General features: G+C 39.5%; 1 protein-coding gene across 1 annotated transcript; it reads right to left on the reverse strand.

The window, feature by feature from the left end:
* Nucleotides 1-1,101: 1,101 nt before the first annotated feature.
* ASB11 (ankyrin repeat and SOCS box containing 11) lies at nucleotides 1,102-14,747 on the reverse strand. Its single transcript, XM_054974053.1, has 7 exons — nucleotides 14,570-14,747; nucleotides 11,440-11,519; nucleotides 9,672-9,779; nucleotides 6,528-6,678; nucleotides 4,984-5,118; nucleotides 3,078-3,269; nucleotides 1,102-1,301 (listed from the first exon to the last, which is right to left on the reverse strand). Exons 1-7 carry the CDS (start codon nucleotides 14,745-14,747, stop codon nucleotides 1,177-1,179), a joined length of 969 nt encoding a protein of 322 aa, XP_054830028.1. The 3' UTR covers nucleotides 1,102-1,176.
* Nucleotides 14,748-15,093: the final 346 nt, after the last annotated feature.

Here is a 15,093-nt window from a genome sequence, read left to right on the forward strand (position 1 = left end):
CCCAGTTTTCCACCTAATCTACTCTCTTTCATAGTGTGATAGATTTATCCAAATGTTTAACTGATCTATTTTCTTGAGGATTTATTTCTTCCACCACATTTTAATGGTCTCAACAGGAAATGCACAAAGTTCAGTGTGGGTTAAAGTCACATATTAACTACATTGTTTTAAATGTTAACTATTCTTCAACAAAAACATGTTTTACATCAACTTAATTTTTTTAAGTCGCCTGAAGTCCAGAGGCGTGGTGTTTTTAGTTCTGATAAAGTGTTGTGGTACTGTAAGCCCCTAGCTGTTTTGGAAACTTATTCTGTATTTTAGCTGGTTTTAATATATTTTCATGGCCTCTGACTGTATCCCTTGCTTCCTTTTGATTGCACTCTCTGAATATCAAGCAGTAAGTTCTGAAAGGACTAATAGGAACTTAATATATCATTGTTATATGATAATAACAGTATGCAAATCTTCCAAATTAATGAATGAGCAATGCAAATATTTACTATGGTAACAAATGAAAAGATAGCATATTAGTTCAAACACTTAATATCTCAGTTTTAAAAAGACATCCACCAAGCTTTGTTTGGCTTGACAATGTCATAGTAGCTTCTCATTGCCTTTCTGGGAGGGCCCACATAAGATATGATTAGTGGCTCATGGTGGAATGTGGGTACAGTACAAGGTGTCTCAGAAATCCTGACAACAGGTATTTGGTCTTCTCTACTGTAACATTCATGTCTGTAATGTTAATTTGCACTAACTACATTTTCCATCTTCACTGAACTTTTAGCTGAAATATGAACTTAGCTGGATAAATCAATCCAGCGAAATACATTTAGCTGGCAATTGGATATTGTTATCACTATCCTCTTCTTGTATATAATGTCATATCTCTTTTGCTGTATTTCATGTGGGTTGGAAGCCACTTTGTTGAGAGAAAATGTCACAAGCGCAGTGAAACTTCAATAGGCCCTAGAAAGGCTTCTGTCCAGAAGTCAACCTAAATGCATATATGATTGTCACATTCAACCTTCTGGCACCAGTAGTTTTGAACATGTAGTACAGAGTAGTGGAGGTCTTTGTTTTAATTTCACATTTATTTTATATTTTAAGAGTAAACAACTTGGGTCTTCCCTCCCAATTTTTATTAACCTTCACTTTATCAATTTAACTATAATGCTATCGAAACAGAAGAAATTTCTCAAGAGGTTCAGGCAGGCATAGTTTATGGACTACATAAAGACATGATCGACCCAAGCACTTTCGGATACACAGCCGGCACAGCTGGGCAAGACTAGCAGGGCCTGGAGGAAAAAGAAAGAAAAAATTAAGCGTGAATTCAAGACTTAATAAATTTATTTTTTTAACTACAGTAATTCCAATATGTATCCTGGACTTCAGTTAAGCCAAAGTAATATATCAAACCTCATATAGATAAACCCTCTGATACTTGGTAGTTTAACATTTCTGGGGGGGGGGGGTTCTTTACACTTCAGTGAGTGTCTATAGAGATCTTAAATGTCCCCAGCATATATATTCCAAGATTCAGACATGCACAACAACATCAGAAAACTCTTTCCCTAAGTCATTAACTTATTTTACTGTGACCCAATTGGATTTGGCTCTACAGTTCAGTCCTAGATATCTATGTAACTAATCAACCTGAGCAATTTTTTGTACAATGATGAAGCCTTACAATTTAAAAGACATAAAAATGTAGTATCAAGCAACTCTTTGCAGAGACACCTTAAATGTGGAATGCCCTCTATACAGCGAAGGCTCCATCTCTGGACCCTCCCACCTTGACTCTGAATCCTTAGAGCCAAGTTACAAGTGACGCCTGACACAGGTTGGACACTTGTCAGCTTCCCTCAAGTTTTGATGGGAAATGTAGGCATCCTGGTTTTACAGCTTGGTTCTCCATTACAGCTGCAAGACCAGGATGCCTATATTTCCCATCAAAACTTGAGGGAAGCTGACAAGTGTCCAACCTGTGTCAGGCGTCACTTGTAGCTTGGCTCTCAGTTACAGATATCAGTTGACATGAAGGTTTGCATGAGAATAGCTGGAACTTCAGATATTCTGGTCTCAGACCACCTGGGGCTTTAAAGGTAGGATTGCCAAGTTCATGCCTGGAACCCCTAAGGACCTTGAAGGCAGGGCATAGGGGAAAAGGAATCAATCAGCACTCTAGAATTTTCTATAGTGATTGGGGGAATTCCTAAAGCATTGCTGGACATGCTGATGTCAATTCCAGGTTTTTACCTGGAAGTGATGTCACTATATTGAGTGACATCTCCCCATATTCCAATGCTGCTCCATTGAGACAAGTGAGGGATGCAGAGCACAGCCAGGAGTTTGCCTACTATAGGCAACTGGCATCCCTGTTTAAAGGACAAAGCCGGTATTTTGAAAACAACCATCAACCAATTTATTTCTTTTAAAATTAATACAAGGTGTTCTCTCTAACCAACATCAGCTAATCATCTTGCTACTACATACTGAATCATTTTAAGATGTCAGTCAAAGGCAGCCCCATATAGAATTTGACTGCATCAGCATATTGTTGAATGTTGCTTTTTAGCAATAATTTGCAATAGGATTTTCCTGTGTGGAAGGTCCAGTTTGGTGCAATATCCAATAATGTATGGATGCAGCTCATGTTATAGTAATTATCCCAGAAACCATCAGAATATGAATAACAGTGACCAGATATCAGTTTTTAAAGAAACTCCTAGTACATCAACTGAATTTTGTTAAAGTCACTGAATGCTAGAGATTCCTGAGTGTTCATTTATGAGCACTGGTCTAATACCACCCTCAAACTATGAACTTGTTTCTTTAGAGGGAGTGAAACCCCATCCAGAATAGCTGTATTGTCTCCCAAGAGCATCTTGATCTTTTCTGGGCTGAGTTCCAGTTACTGGACTCATCCATCTCCAAGCAGTTACCCCGAACCTTTACTGATGTATGCTCCCCTCCTCAGAGTTATTGCAATGGGAAAACATGTGGACAAGCAAAACAGAAATATCACTGCTATCCATCCCAAGTAGTAATATACTAGAACTCTAAGCCATTACCTTCCCGAAGCAACAATGCCTGTTCAACAGAGCTATTAGGAGCAGCAAGATCAAGAGCACATTTGAATTCAGAATTTCGACACGTCAAACTGGCCCCGTAGTCTGTTAATAGGTTGACAATTTCCACACTGGATTTTCTAGCAGCTGCATGAAGTGGAGTGTCTAGTTGCTTACCCAGGTCAACATTAGCTCCTTGGAAAGAATGCACTACATTACTGGTTAGAATCACATGAGAATATGACACAGCTGTAAGAGAGCAAACTGAAGATTTCTTTCTCATTTTGATTTCCTCTTTTAATATTATTTGTTAAAACGGGACTCTCTTTTTAAAGACAATGTATATAACAGCAGCAAATGTACATATATAATCATGATTAAAAATGGGTCAGGAACAGATAGGGGTAACAATGGTGAACTTTTGTACAAACTGAATGAACATGTCAAATTCATCAGTAATTACTATGAATTCAAGAATTTGATTCTAAGAAACATACTTTAAACATATGGCAAGTAGGGATACCAAAATACCAGCTTCTGCTCTTTTAATATCCTCCCAGTTGGAAGATGTCCAAGGCTCAGCTTCTCCCTTCACTGGCAATTCAGTGGCAGAGTAGCTACATTTTCCAACCTTTTATCTCCAGGCAGTTAATAAAGGCACAGGAATGTTCTTCAAGGCCAGGCATTAGCAAGCTGGAGCCAATTACAAAAGAATATTAGACAGATTTGAAGAATGGTAGAGTCTTAAAAAGACTCTCAGCAGATATAAATCAGCTGGGAAAGTCACTCATTAATGTAAACTGGAACATTAATGTAAACTGGAACAAACTGTTAAGCTGGCAGGGCAGACAGTCTGTTAAGTTATCCAGTGAAGAGAACTCCTTTGGGTTCTTCCATCTTATCTACCCACTCACCCCAACTTCAAATTAGTCTTCACTAATTCTTCTTTTTCACAATGTACAATTATAGTACTGAGTAGAGGAAAAAGAAGATCATTTAATATTTCTACAAATGAGACTTTGAGCTACAAATCAGAAGTTTCCAGGTTAAAATTTTGATTCTGCCATAAATTCACTAGACTCATGCAGTCAACTATCCACAATGTCAGCCCCACATCTGTATCATGGAGATAACAACATGACCTTGCCTACTTGGAAGAACTACAGTAGGATATACATGAAATGCTTGGACACATTAAAGGGGTGCATAAATACTACTATTCCAAATCTTTTTCTTTCTGCTGCAGAGGCCATTGGTTGAATCATATGACTCCTTTCTGCTAACAGAAAGGAATAGTCATGCCCTATTATTAGTAGAGTTAGTAGAGTATTATTAGTATTAGTAGAGTTAGTAGAGTAGTAGAGTTAGTAGAGTATTATTAGTAGAGTTAGAGTTATTAGTAGAGTATTATTAGTGGAATCCACCCTTACGTTTACATAGCTTCCCAAAAGCGACCAGATGTCTCAGTATAACATTCAACGTTTGAGTGTAGAACTAGACCTAGTGTAGAACTAGACCTAGAATATCATGGATTCTTTTTCCTAGGCCACCCCTATGTGGAAAGTGAGAAGCCAGACATACAGATAGCCCATTCACTTGTGTGTGTACATCAGGTTTACAGGTATGTTGTGTTAAACTAAAAACTTCGCCTGTGTTGATAATGAAGTCTGTGTATAATCCTTGACACGTGATAGCTCCATTCATTCACGCAAGTCATACATAATGTTTTGGTTCTTAAGTGGTGTCATACATAGGGTTCAAAGATTGTTCTGGGTTTATGATATATCTTAGCAGTACAAAAGAAAAAGGGGCCAGATGGGACTGAAACACCATGCCAGAAACAGCTAATTCAATCTGCCAAATAAAACTCAAGTATGTGTCCCTCCCTTAAACGTATACATAAGAGTACCTAGTTCTAAAAGCTTCTTTGCACAGTCTGTCCTCTGATTCACACAGGCCACATAAAGAGAAGTTCCAAGCTGCGGGTCTTCTTGGTCTACATCCACACCATTGGCTAAAAGAATTTCCATACACTCCCTGTGACCTGAAGGAACACAGGAAGAAAGAACCTCATTGAACAGGACTACAAGACACACGGTGATTCTTTAAATCCTCCACAGTCAAACATATTAAACACATTAACTTATGTTTATAGTATACCAGAAATGGAGAGGTAACTTGTCATAACCTATAGACACATCTGATAACTTCTATGCTAAATGAAATACAGCTAACAGTCTCAAGCATGGAAGATGTGCCAAGCCCTGTACAAGAGTACACAATAAACAAAGGGTCACCATCATTTATCAATCAGGACATGATTGACAGGCATATGATATTGCAGTCTTGCTGAAGCTAAGCCAGACTGGATTTGGTCAGTGCCTGGGTAGGAGTCCTTCTGGGAACATTGCCTTGTATTCCCAAGGAAGAAAAGTGGGATAAATATATGTATATAGAGAGAGATATACGATAAGCAAGCAAGCAGTGGGTAGATTCTTGTGTGTGTGTTTAAGGTGCCATCATGTTGCAGATGATTTATAGTGACTCCATAAGGTTTTCAAGGCAAGAGGCAAACATAGATGATTTGCCATTGCTTGCCTCTGTGTAGCAAGTCTGGATTTCCTTGGTGGTCTCCCACCCAAGTACTAACCAGGGCCAACCCTGCTTTACTTCTGAGATCTGACGAGATTAGGGTAGCCTGGCCCAAACAGTTCAGGGTGGTACATTCTTGCCAAATGTTTATCACTGTTTATAAGAAATTTATCAAGACTTACATTCTGTAGTCACAGCAGTTGAGTTATGCCATATCAGAGGTTCAAACTAGATGCAATACACAATCAATATGCAACTTTCCCCCAACATTTTTAAAATCTAAAGTAATCTTGGAAAGTTTCTAGATTAAACAAAGGAATGGCATTAGAGAAGGGCTGCTTAATCCTCTCCCTTCCAGCTATTTCTTCTGTTTGAAAGCATTCCTTAAACTCTTTTTTTCCAACTGGAAAAGCTGCTGGGGGAAGGGGTATTTTGAGTGCAAACAAATCTAGGAGGGAAGGATTATAAGGGGGAAATCTGCCCCTTTGAAAACCAGAAAAGAGGGCCTCACCAAAGCAAAATCAAGAAAAAGAAGGGGGGAAATGATGCAGTGGGAAAAGAAACTTTATTTTTACTCAAGGATTCCTATGCATTTTGCACGCAGCTTTGTCAGGGTAAACCACCCTATTCTACAGTCTGCCCTCTCTGCCAGTGGTACTCACCACCCAGGCCACTGTTGCTGGTTTTCCTCTTCTCTTTGCCAGCAAGAGTGATTTGGAAAGGGGGGGAATGAGGGTTGGGGTTTTTCACAATCAGTGGAAACTCTGCTCTTGCCTAGGTTTTGTTCAACAAGCTCTGCACAGAATCCAAGGTCTTTGTTTATACTTTACAGAAAGAATTATCTGAAACAATTACCATTACCTCTCTTCACAGCTTCATGAATAGGAGAAGCAAAGTGATTCTCCAGGTGTGGCCTGGCCCCAAATTCAAGTAACATGTTGACACAAGCTGCACTGCCACTGCAGCAAGCGTTAAACAAAGGTGTAACCCCATCCACCGTGGCTGCATTGACCTGAAATATTGGGAGGAGGGAGAGAAAAGTGAGAAAAGATGGGTGGCATTGTAACAAATTTTTACCCGTGTCTTACTAAAGCTTCCACTATCCCAGAAGAAAAATAGCTTTCTGCAATTAGTTAAGACCTGCCAAACAGAGACTTGCTCTTTGAACAAGTTCTGCTTATCAGTACATTATTTATTGGGTTCTTCTTGCAAAGATTTTTCCCATCAAGGCAGACAGAAGCCTTCTAGAGTTTATTTATTTCTTTTTATTGAAATACACTCTAGTCTTTTAAATAAGCAAGATATCAACACATATGATTATTAATATAAATCCTACGAAGATGGAACACAGAAAAGCAATAAGAATTAGGTTTGCTTACATTTCCCAATAACTCTTAAGTTTCAAACAATCAAAGTTTCTATGAAATGCATTAAGATGCCCATAGCATACAATACAAAGGAAAGATTCTCATGCAATTTCTTCCAATCAGAACTCTGACATACAATCTGAATTTGCATGTTTTATAGGTTATCTTATGCAAATATCTAAAATCTTTTTCATGTGATAGCATAAACAGTCATTGGCTTGAAACTTAATTAAATAGTCATATTTTCTATTGAATAACATTCTAATTAGCCCAAAAGTGATGTTATATCTAACTTGCAAAACAAAACTGTGAGAAATGACAGAAAGAGTTAAATAGTAAAGAGTCCAGTGGCACCTTTAAGAGTAACCAACTTTATTGTAGTATAAGCTTTCGAGAACCACAGCTCTCTTCATCATATGCATCAGAGAGCTGTGGTTCTCAAAAGCTTATGCTACAATAAAGTTGGTTAGTCTTAAAGGTATTACTGGACTCTTTTCTATTTTGCAACTACACACTAACACAGCTAACTCCACTGGAGAAAGAGTTAAATTAGTAGATCACCATTGGTCCATTCTGTGATTGGAGAACATTAATCTAGATAGTGTCCACTATTTTGAATTAGCTGTCAAAGATGAAAGTTAACCTGCTTTTGTTATTCAACACTGAAAAAAACACAAGATAGTTCATGCAAAGTGTAGAAGTTCACTTAGAATACATGTGTATTGCTTTGTATTGCTTTGTGTACTGTGCTTCAATCTATATTACTACAACAGCGTTAGATATTTTAGCACTTTGCATCAATGAGCACCTTAAAAAACTTTGTACTTTTCAGAATTACACTTTATCCAGTGTATCCAGACTATATCCCTGCCACCGGGGACGCTATCATAATTTTTGTATCAGACTGGATGATTTTATAATGCTTTTATGTGTTTTTATGGAACTGTATTTCATTATGTATTGTGTTTTAAATGGTGTGATACACTCTGAGCGTACTTGCAGGGAGGGCGGAATAGAAGCTGAATAAAATAAATAAGTAAAATATTTTCCACCCAATGAAATGGGTGGGATACTTTCCACCAATTTCCCCTTTGTTCTGCAGACCCCTAATTTGCCTTTCATGCTGTTCTTGTCTCCCAGCAGCAACATTCTGGGTAAATCAGCTGGGGGAGGGGGGTGTTCTGTTCCACTGATAGAAGTGCCCAGTTCAGCGAGTTCTGCAGCTCCTCCATCATGCCAGAAAATTACATCATGGACATCATAGTGCTCTGTGCACTATGTCCATGCTCCAAAGCGTCCATTTTCTCCGGGGGAACTGATCTCTGTTGCCTGGAGATCAGTTGTACTTCCAGGAGAGCTGCAGGCCCCACCTGGAGGTTGGCAATCATAAGGCCCTGCATAGAGAGGGAAGGTCTTCGTTTGCTGAACCTTGGCAACAGTGAGGCTGCTGTCAGAGGGAGCTCATCCCTCACCCCAAGGTGGGGGCAAGCCTGACCTGAAAGGGATATGCTATTAAAATAATGGTTGGAATACAGTCAGATAGTCACTAGGGGACTTTTATTGTTTTTCTAGCTGGCTTTTTTCTGTGAAAGTTTTGCCCTTTGTTAAACGACCTTATCTGCATAATTGCTTTCTTATTGCATCTATTGTTACATTCTTTGTTCAATAAATTAGGCTTTTTTGTTCAACTTGCCTGGGTCCTTCATACCTCATATTAGGGATTCTATTCCCCCAGTGGGGCAGGAGATCCCCCGCTCCCACCTTTCACCCCCTGCCACTGCTTACCTGACTGGTGGGGGGTGGGGAAGGTGGGGAACAGCCCTCCCAGGTGCTTCACTGACATCATAGCACTTCCCTGAGAGTGCTCCCATGCTACTCAGTGGGCAGATTTGGGCCCTAAATTGGCCTGCTGTGAAGTGTGTGTGCACTCCACCGCCTTGCACAATGATGTCACTTCCTAGAAGTGACATCATTGTGCTGGTATGGGAGAATACCAGGAGCAACAATAAGGTAAATCCAAGGTCCTTCACTCCCGCCAGGAGGGTAAGGGGACCTGGCAGCTCTACCTCATATTCAGCAACACAACAGGGCCTACCCTGACTGAAAAGAAAGCTGTCTGAGGGCCAAACTACAAGTGACGAATGACACAGATTGGACACTTGTCAGCTTCCCTCAAGTTTTGATGGGAAATGTAGGCATCCTGGTCTTGCAGCTTGGCTCTCTGACTACTGTCCAATGGACTTTTCAGCTGTCACTTGTCCAACATTCTGCCAAGCTGCCTACATTTCCCATCAGAACTTGAGGGAAGCTGACAAGTGTCCAACCTGTGTCATTCGTCACTTGTAGTTTGGCCCTCAGTGGCAAGGAGGGTACTTTGGGTCCTCCCCAGCCAAGCTGTTGAACCACACTGGTGGCAGGCAGCCACGGTCTTTGCCTGCTCTAGGACTGAAGGGGGCAGGAGGGAAGCAAGGAGGCGGGGCCTCGAGGGATCCTTGGAAGGGATATCCTGTGTACAGACAAGCCCCTGCATGGCTGTGTCCTGTGACAGACACTATTAAAAGCATTTGATGTGCATGGTTCCCCTTTCAGATAAGATATGAGGCAGCATTAGAGAAGTAATGCATGTTGTAATACTCACATGAGCACCATTCTCCAGCAAGACTTTTGCACAGGCAACATGGCCTCCCAGACATGCATCATGGAGAGCAGAAACACGGTCAATTGTAACAATGTTCACATTGAATCCCTAGAACTCAGAACAAAGGTGTCGGAGGGAAAAATATCATGTAATAGAAAAAAATTCTACTCATATTTTTTAAAAGGTACATAATTGTCAGAGACAGTTCACATATTGGCAAAAATTCTATTGAATCAGTAATTATTATCCTGAGGCATGCACAGTTTTAATTATCCCAGCGCTCATTTACTTCTCCGGTGGAGAAATTTGATACAAAAATTGAAATCCAGCAAAGTTACTGTACAGTATAGTCTGCTCCAGAGTATAGCCCAGAATGACAGCTAATAGCCAATCAGCTACAGAGACTGCGTAGTATACAGCGTGCTAGACTGTGAGTGAATGGGCTGCACTCAGGTTGTCTTACTTAACTGTGAAATTATCATTGGGTTCATGTGCCTTGTTCCTTCCATCTTGCACAGAGAATCAGAGATTAAAAATTAATTCCAGTTACCCCAATGTATGCTAAGAATTACTCCTCCCTAGTTCCTAAACTGGGGTTTAATCCAGGTTTAGAATCCAGGTTAGTGGGGAAAATTTAACTCTATTAACTTTCATTCATATATTAGGGGCAACTGGAATTAAAATTTAACAGCTGTTCTCCATCTGAAAAGGGAGGGAGAAGGAGCAAGGAAGACAGGAGCCTGGCAATAAGCAGGTTTGTGGTCATTTTTACCTTCAGTAACATACGTAGGCCCCTTGTAAGCCAGCTTCTGAAGTTAGGCAACCACACTGGACATAGTGTAGGAACTGCAGTCAGTAAATTGGAAGCTTTCACATTCCTCTTGCACAAGTAATGGAAGAGCTAGTGCAAGACTGCCCAATCCTACCTACCCCCTACCCACAGAGGCTTCATCCCTCTGTGCTACATCCCATGATGTTCTTTCAGGAGTAGCTTTTTGGGTGGCTTAGGGGGTTGCAGAGTGAAAAATTGCTTCTGTGAACTCAAGCTAATATATTTCCAAAATTATTCTAATATATTCATCTAAAAAGAAGCTTTGATTGTTCAATCAAAAAGAGTCCAGTAGCACCTTTAAGACTAACCAACTTTATTGTCAGATGCATAAGCTTTCGAGAATCACAGTTCTCTTCGTCAGATGCATCTGACGAAGAGAACTGTGATTCTCAAAAGCTTATGCTACAATAAAGTTGGTTAGTCTTAAAAGTGCTACTGGACTCTTTTTGATTTTGCTGCTACAGACTAACACGGCTAACTCCTCTGCATCTTTGATTGTTTACAAACCTTCCCCCCCCCCATCAATAGTGACAATGATAGTTTAGGCAAGACAGAAAGATTCACCTCTTAAGATTAAGGAAAATATACTTGAATACCAGAAGAGCTGCAGAACCTTCCCTACAGCCAAACAAATGGGGTTGGGTGAGGTGACTGAGAATGCTAAAAATTGCAAGCAACTTTTCTGACAGAATATCCATTTTGATAACTTTTCAGTGTAAAGCACTGGCAAATATCCAGCAACAACACTCATCAGAGGATATGACCAAAATTTCAGAAATTGCTTGTAAAAGTGGTGGTGGTGGAGAGTGCCATCAAGTCATATCCCCCTTATGGCAACCTCTGATGAGGTTTTCACGGCAAGAGACTAACAGAGGAGGTTTGCTATTGCCTGCCGCTGCAACCTTGCTTTGAATCTATTTGCTTGAGATTTCTTACCTGTGCTATCAATGTTTTCAAAGACAGGAGGCGTCCTTGAAATGCAGCTTCATGAAGAGGAGATCTATCTGCCCATGAGCCTAGAAATAAGATAAAATCCACTGACAACATCTAAAGATGTGGAAATACAAACATTTTAAAGCTTTTTCTGCTTGGGGAAAAATGCAATCCTCTACCATCAAGGATCACTTCTGAAGTCATCTCATCTTTGTTTTCCCACTCTCCCCCAACAACATCCAATGAGGTGGAGCACAGATAGGGAAATACCCACATGCAATGACTATCATATTGTACAACTGAACTTATAGTTTATGGGGGAAGAACTCTGTACACAGCTGTAATTTTCAGAAACAGCACTATGTCATGCTCAAATAGTTCTAATTTTTATTCACAGTTTCTCCCATTGTCTTGGCCCAAGGCACTCGGTTTTAGAGTAGAAACGACAATTACCTCCGTATAGAACAATATGATCATAATGAATGTTATGAGTTATGGTATACCTTAGCAGTATGTTTACACCTTAATGAAGCATCTTATAGAAAGTCCCCAAAGCAACAAAAGGCAGCCATGATCCAAATCTTCCTTCCAGTTCCCTCTTGCCCAATGTTTTCGATAAGAAGAGCGCTATCAGTGCCATGCACATTCAACAGAATAGCTCCTTGCTGGGTTTTTTTGCAGGAGTAACAAGGATATCAAACTGAGCTGTGGATTCTTGGACCCTTTATAATTTAAAAGAAGCAAGATATTGCATTGACAAACAAAGGCACTTGGTAATAGCAGCTCCCTCCATGACTGAAGCACAGGGCAGTGAAAAGATAGGCTGGAGGGTCTTGAGGCACAGCTGGCTGTAGCAGCTCTTTAGACTGGTAACCACTGCAATCACTGAGAAATTTCTTTCTACATACATTTTTTAAAAAACCAACCGCTTAAATCAGAGTTAATGTATGACTCACACATATAATATATGTGTGAGTCATACATTAACACACGTATATGCCATACTTTTAAATTTTTTTGGACACTTTTGGAATTCACGACCATGTTCAGGAATAAATGCCCTGGGCAAATCAGACCAAGGGTGCATCTAGTCCTGCATGTTATTTCCATGTCTAGATAAGAAGTCTATTGGAAGTTTACAAGTGGGATGAAGACACAATTCTCTCCTGTTATCTGTCCCAGCATTTGGCATAACACCTGTGACCATACCATGCAGGCTGCTGGAAATAGTCTCATGAATGGAGACTGGTAATGATTCCTGGCTGTGCAAGTTCCATTAAGCTTCAGCAGCTGAAACAGAGTTTCCATTCCTTTGTTCCCAGTGAATAAGGAAATAGAAAAACTAATTTTTTGTGGCAAACTTTTAAAATCTATTCCCATTTTATTGTAGAACAAATACTAAACTGATAGGACCTTTTGTGTAATGTAGCTGAGGTTTGAATGTGACTGCTCAAATCTTTGTGCTCTTAAACTCAAATGATAAAAATAGCAACTTTGTGGTGACACTGTAACCTAAACATTAAATATGACTGATCTTCAACATTTGCTCTGAGAACACAACATTTGCAATCTATAAAAAGCTGTACATGCCTGCTTTTTTATTACAAACATACACTTGACTTGGCACAAACACACCTATGTAATTCCACTCTAGCTAGAAAAAAACGTACCTCCCTGAAGAGTATGGCAAATGTAGTTCCCATAAGGGGTCTTTCTTAACTCTCCCAGAGTGGTGAGATTTGTTTGAAGTTCTAAAGATAAATCCAGCAGCTTTAACTCCCTCTTCTTTAGATGGCATTACTTTAAAGCTTAACTGTGACCCTGTGTCTGCCGTCTAATTGAGAGCAGAGGTGAAGTGGTCATGACTGTTTTGAAAGATGATACCCAATGGGACAGTATTACAGGAGGCAACTTGGCAGAGAAAAAGATGGTAGAGAAACTAGCATGCCTATAAAAGCTATAAGCATTAGCACCTTTATTTAAAATGTATGTTTTTAAATTACACTAGAAAGACTTTGGTAAAAGAAACTGTTGTGACAACAGAACTACACACTACCTTCTAACACTGCAGGCAGGAGTTAACTATAGCCTAAAAAAGCTTTCTAAGAGGTTGCATTTGGATGACTTGCCCTACTCATATTTTAAAGCATTTTTATTAACTCGGGTAATACAACTTAAAGATATTTAGATCCAGAGGAGTTAGCCGTGTTGGTCTGTAGTTGGAAAATAGTAGAGTCCAGTAGCACCTTTAAGACTAACCAACTTTACTGTAGCATAAGCTTTCGAGAACCACAACTCTTTTTGTCAGATGCATGGAGATACTTAGATTCCCTGTGTATATGCTAAATATCTTCTTAAGCATTTTATTTTAACTGAAAGGAAAAGCAGTTCAGGCAAAATTGGGTTTTGAAATTTTTTTTTCATATTTTTACTTTTTAAGATTTACAGAGTTACTACTGTGGCACATTTAATTTATTTATTGTTTATTTTCAGCTTACAAAGGAGTGGCATAGTGTTCAATTAGGATGGGGTTGCCAGGAAACTTACTGGTAACTTTGGGTCAGTCATTCTCAGCCCAGTCTACCTCACAGAGCTGTTGTGAGGATAAAATGGCAGAAGCAAGAACCCTGAGCTCCTTGGAGGGTTGGGATAAAAATGCGTCAAATAAAGCTCTAGGCAAAAGGTAAACCATAAAGAAGATTTTTCACAAGGCCAGTTAAATTGTCTGTATGGAACTCTCCATTCTGTTAAGTTTGCTGCCAAACAATTTTGCTATAACCAAGTATCACAAAAAACCACAAGAAGACAAATTGGAAGCAACCCTGAAGGCCACCGAAGGCCACCTCTCAGCCCCCTACATGCATTAATCCCCAGCATAATCCAGGCCACAGCGCAACAGAGAGCAAAGCAGTGAGGGTATATCACTCCAAGAAAAGCAAAGCCGCATGCTACTGTGGTTCAAGCAGGCAGTAGTCATCTCACAGGCCTTTTCAGAACATGCATGCACTCAGCTCACAGTTTTTTTTCCATTCTGGACTATGGCAAGGAAGCAATTAACATCCATTTCTAACCATTTGATTGGGAAAAGCATAATATGTGTCAGAACTATTTAGTGTCTTTAATCACTTTTTACCTGGGGCTATTCCATAGATTTCTTCTGCTATCCTGGCAGCTTCTTTCCTGTTCCCTTTCACAATATAGAAATGAGTCAGTAAAGCCAAAGAGTTTTTAATTAAAAGCTTGAAACAAAACAAAGCAAAGATTGCAAAATAAATGTTATTAAAAGCATAGAGTAGCGTACTGCCCTCCATTTTGGTTTGCCCTTTGTAGAATTTCACAGGTCTACTAAGGTTCAGTTCCCTGTTACTGCTATCATATGACATCTATTTTTAAACTTTCCAGCAGTTGATGCTCACTTACCAAAAATATATCCTGTTTATTTATTTATTAACAGCGAGTTATTAAATAACAATGCTTAGAATTAAAAGAATTTTTTTCTTTGTTAAATACATTGCTCCTTCAAACGAGTCCAAAAATGAAACAATACGGCTTAGCATATATAAAGGACATCCAGAAGACAGAGAATGTTAAAATAAGCAACTTTCTAAAATTCATACAAATCTAAACTCATAATATGCGATTTCTAACGTTCTAGTT

This window comes from Eublepharis macularius, chromosome 3 (assembly GCF_028583425.1).
Source record: "Eublepharis macularius isolate TG4126 chromosome 3, MPM_Emac_v1.0, whole genome shotgun sequence".
Classification (NCBI taxonomy): Eukaryota; Metazoa; Chordata; class Lepidosauria; order Squamata; family Eublepharidae; genus Eublepharis; species Eublepharis macularius.

What these genes read in the sequence shown, in the direction of transcription:
- ASB11 (XM_054974053.1), bottom strand. Translation starts at nt 14,747, where the DNA reads ATGGAGGGCAGTACGCTACTCTATGCTTTTAATAACATTTATTTTGCA. An exon ending in AATCTATGGAATAGCCCCAG is followed by an intron (nt 11,520 to 14,569) that starts GTAAAAAGTGAT and finishes TCTTATTTCTAG; the next exon opens with GCTCATGGGCAGATAGATCT. An exon ending in TGAAAACATTGATAGCACAG is followed by an intron (nt 9,780 to 11,439) that starts GTAAGAAATCTC and finishes TCTGAGTTCTAG; the next exon opens with GGATTCAATGTGAACATTGT.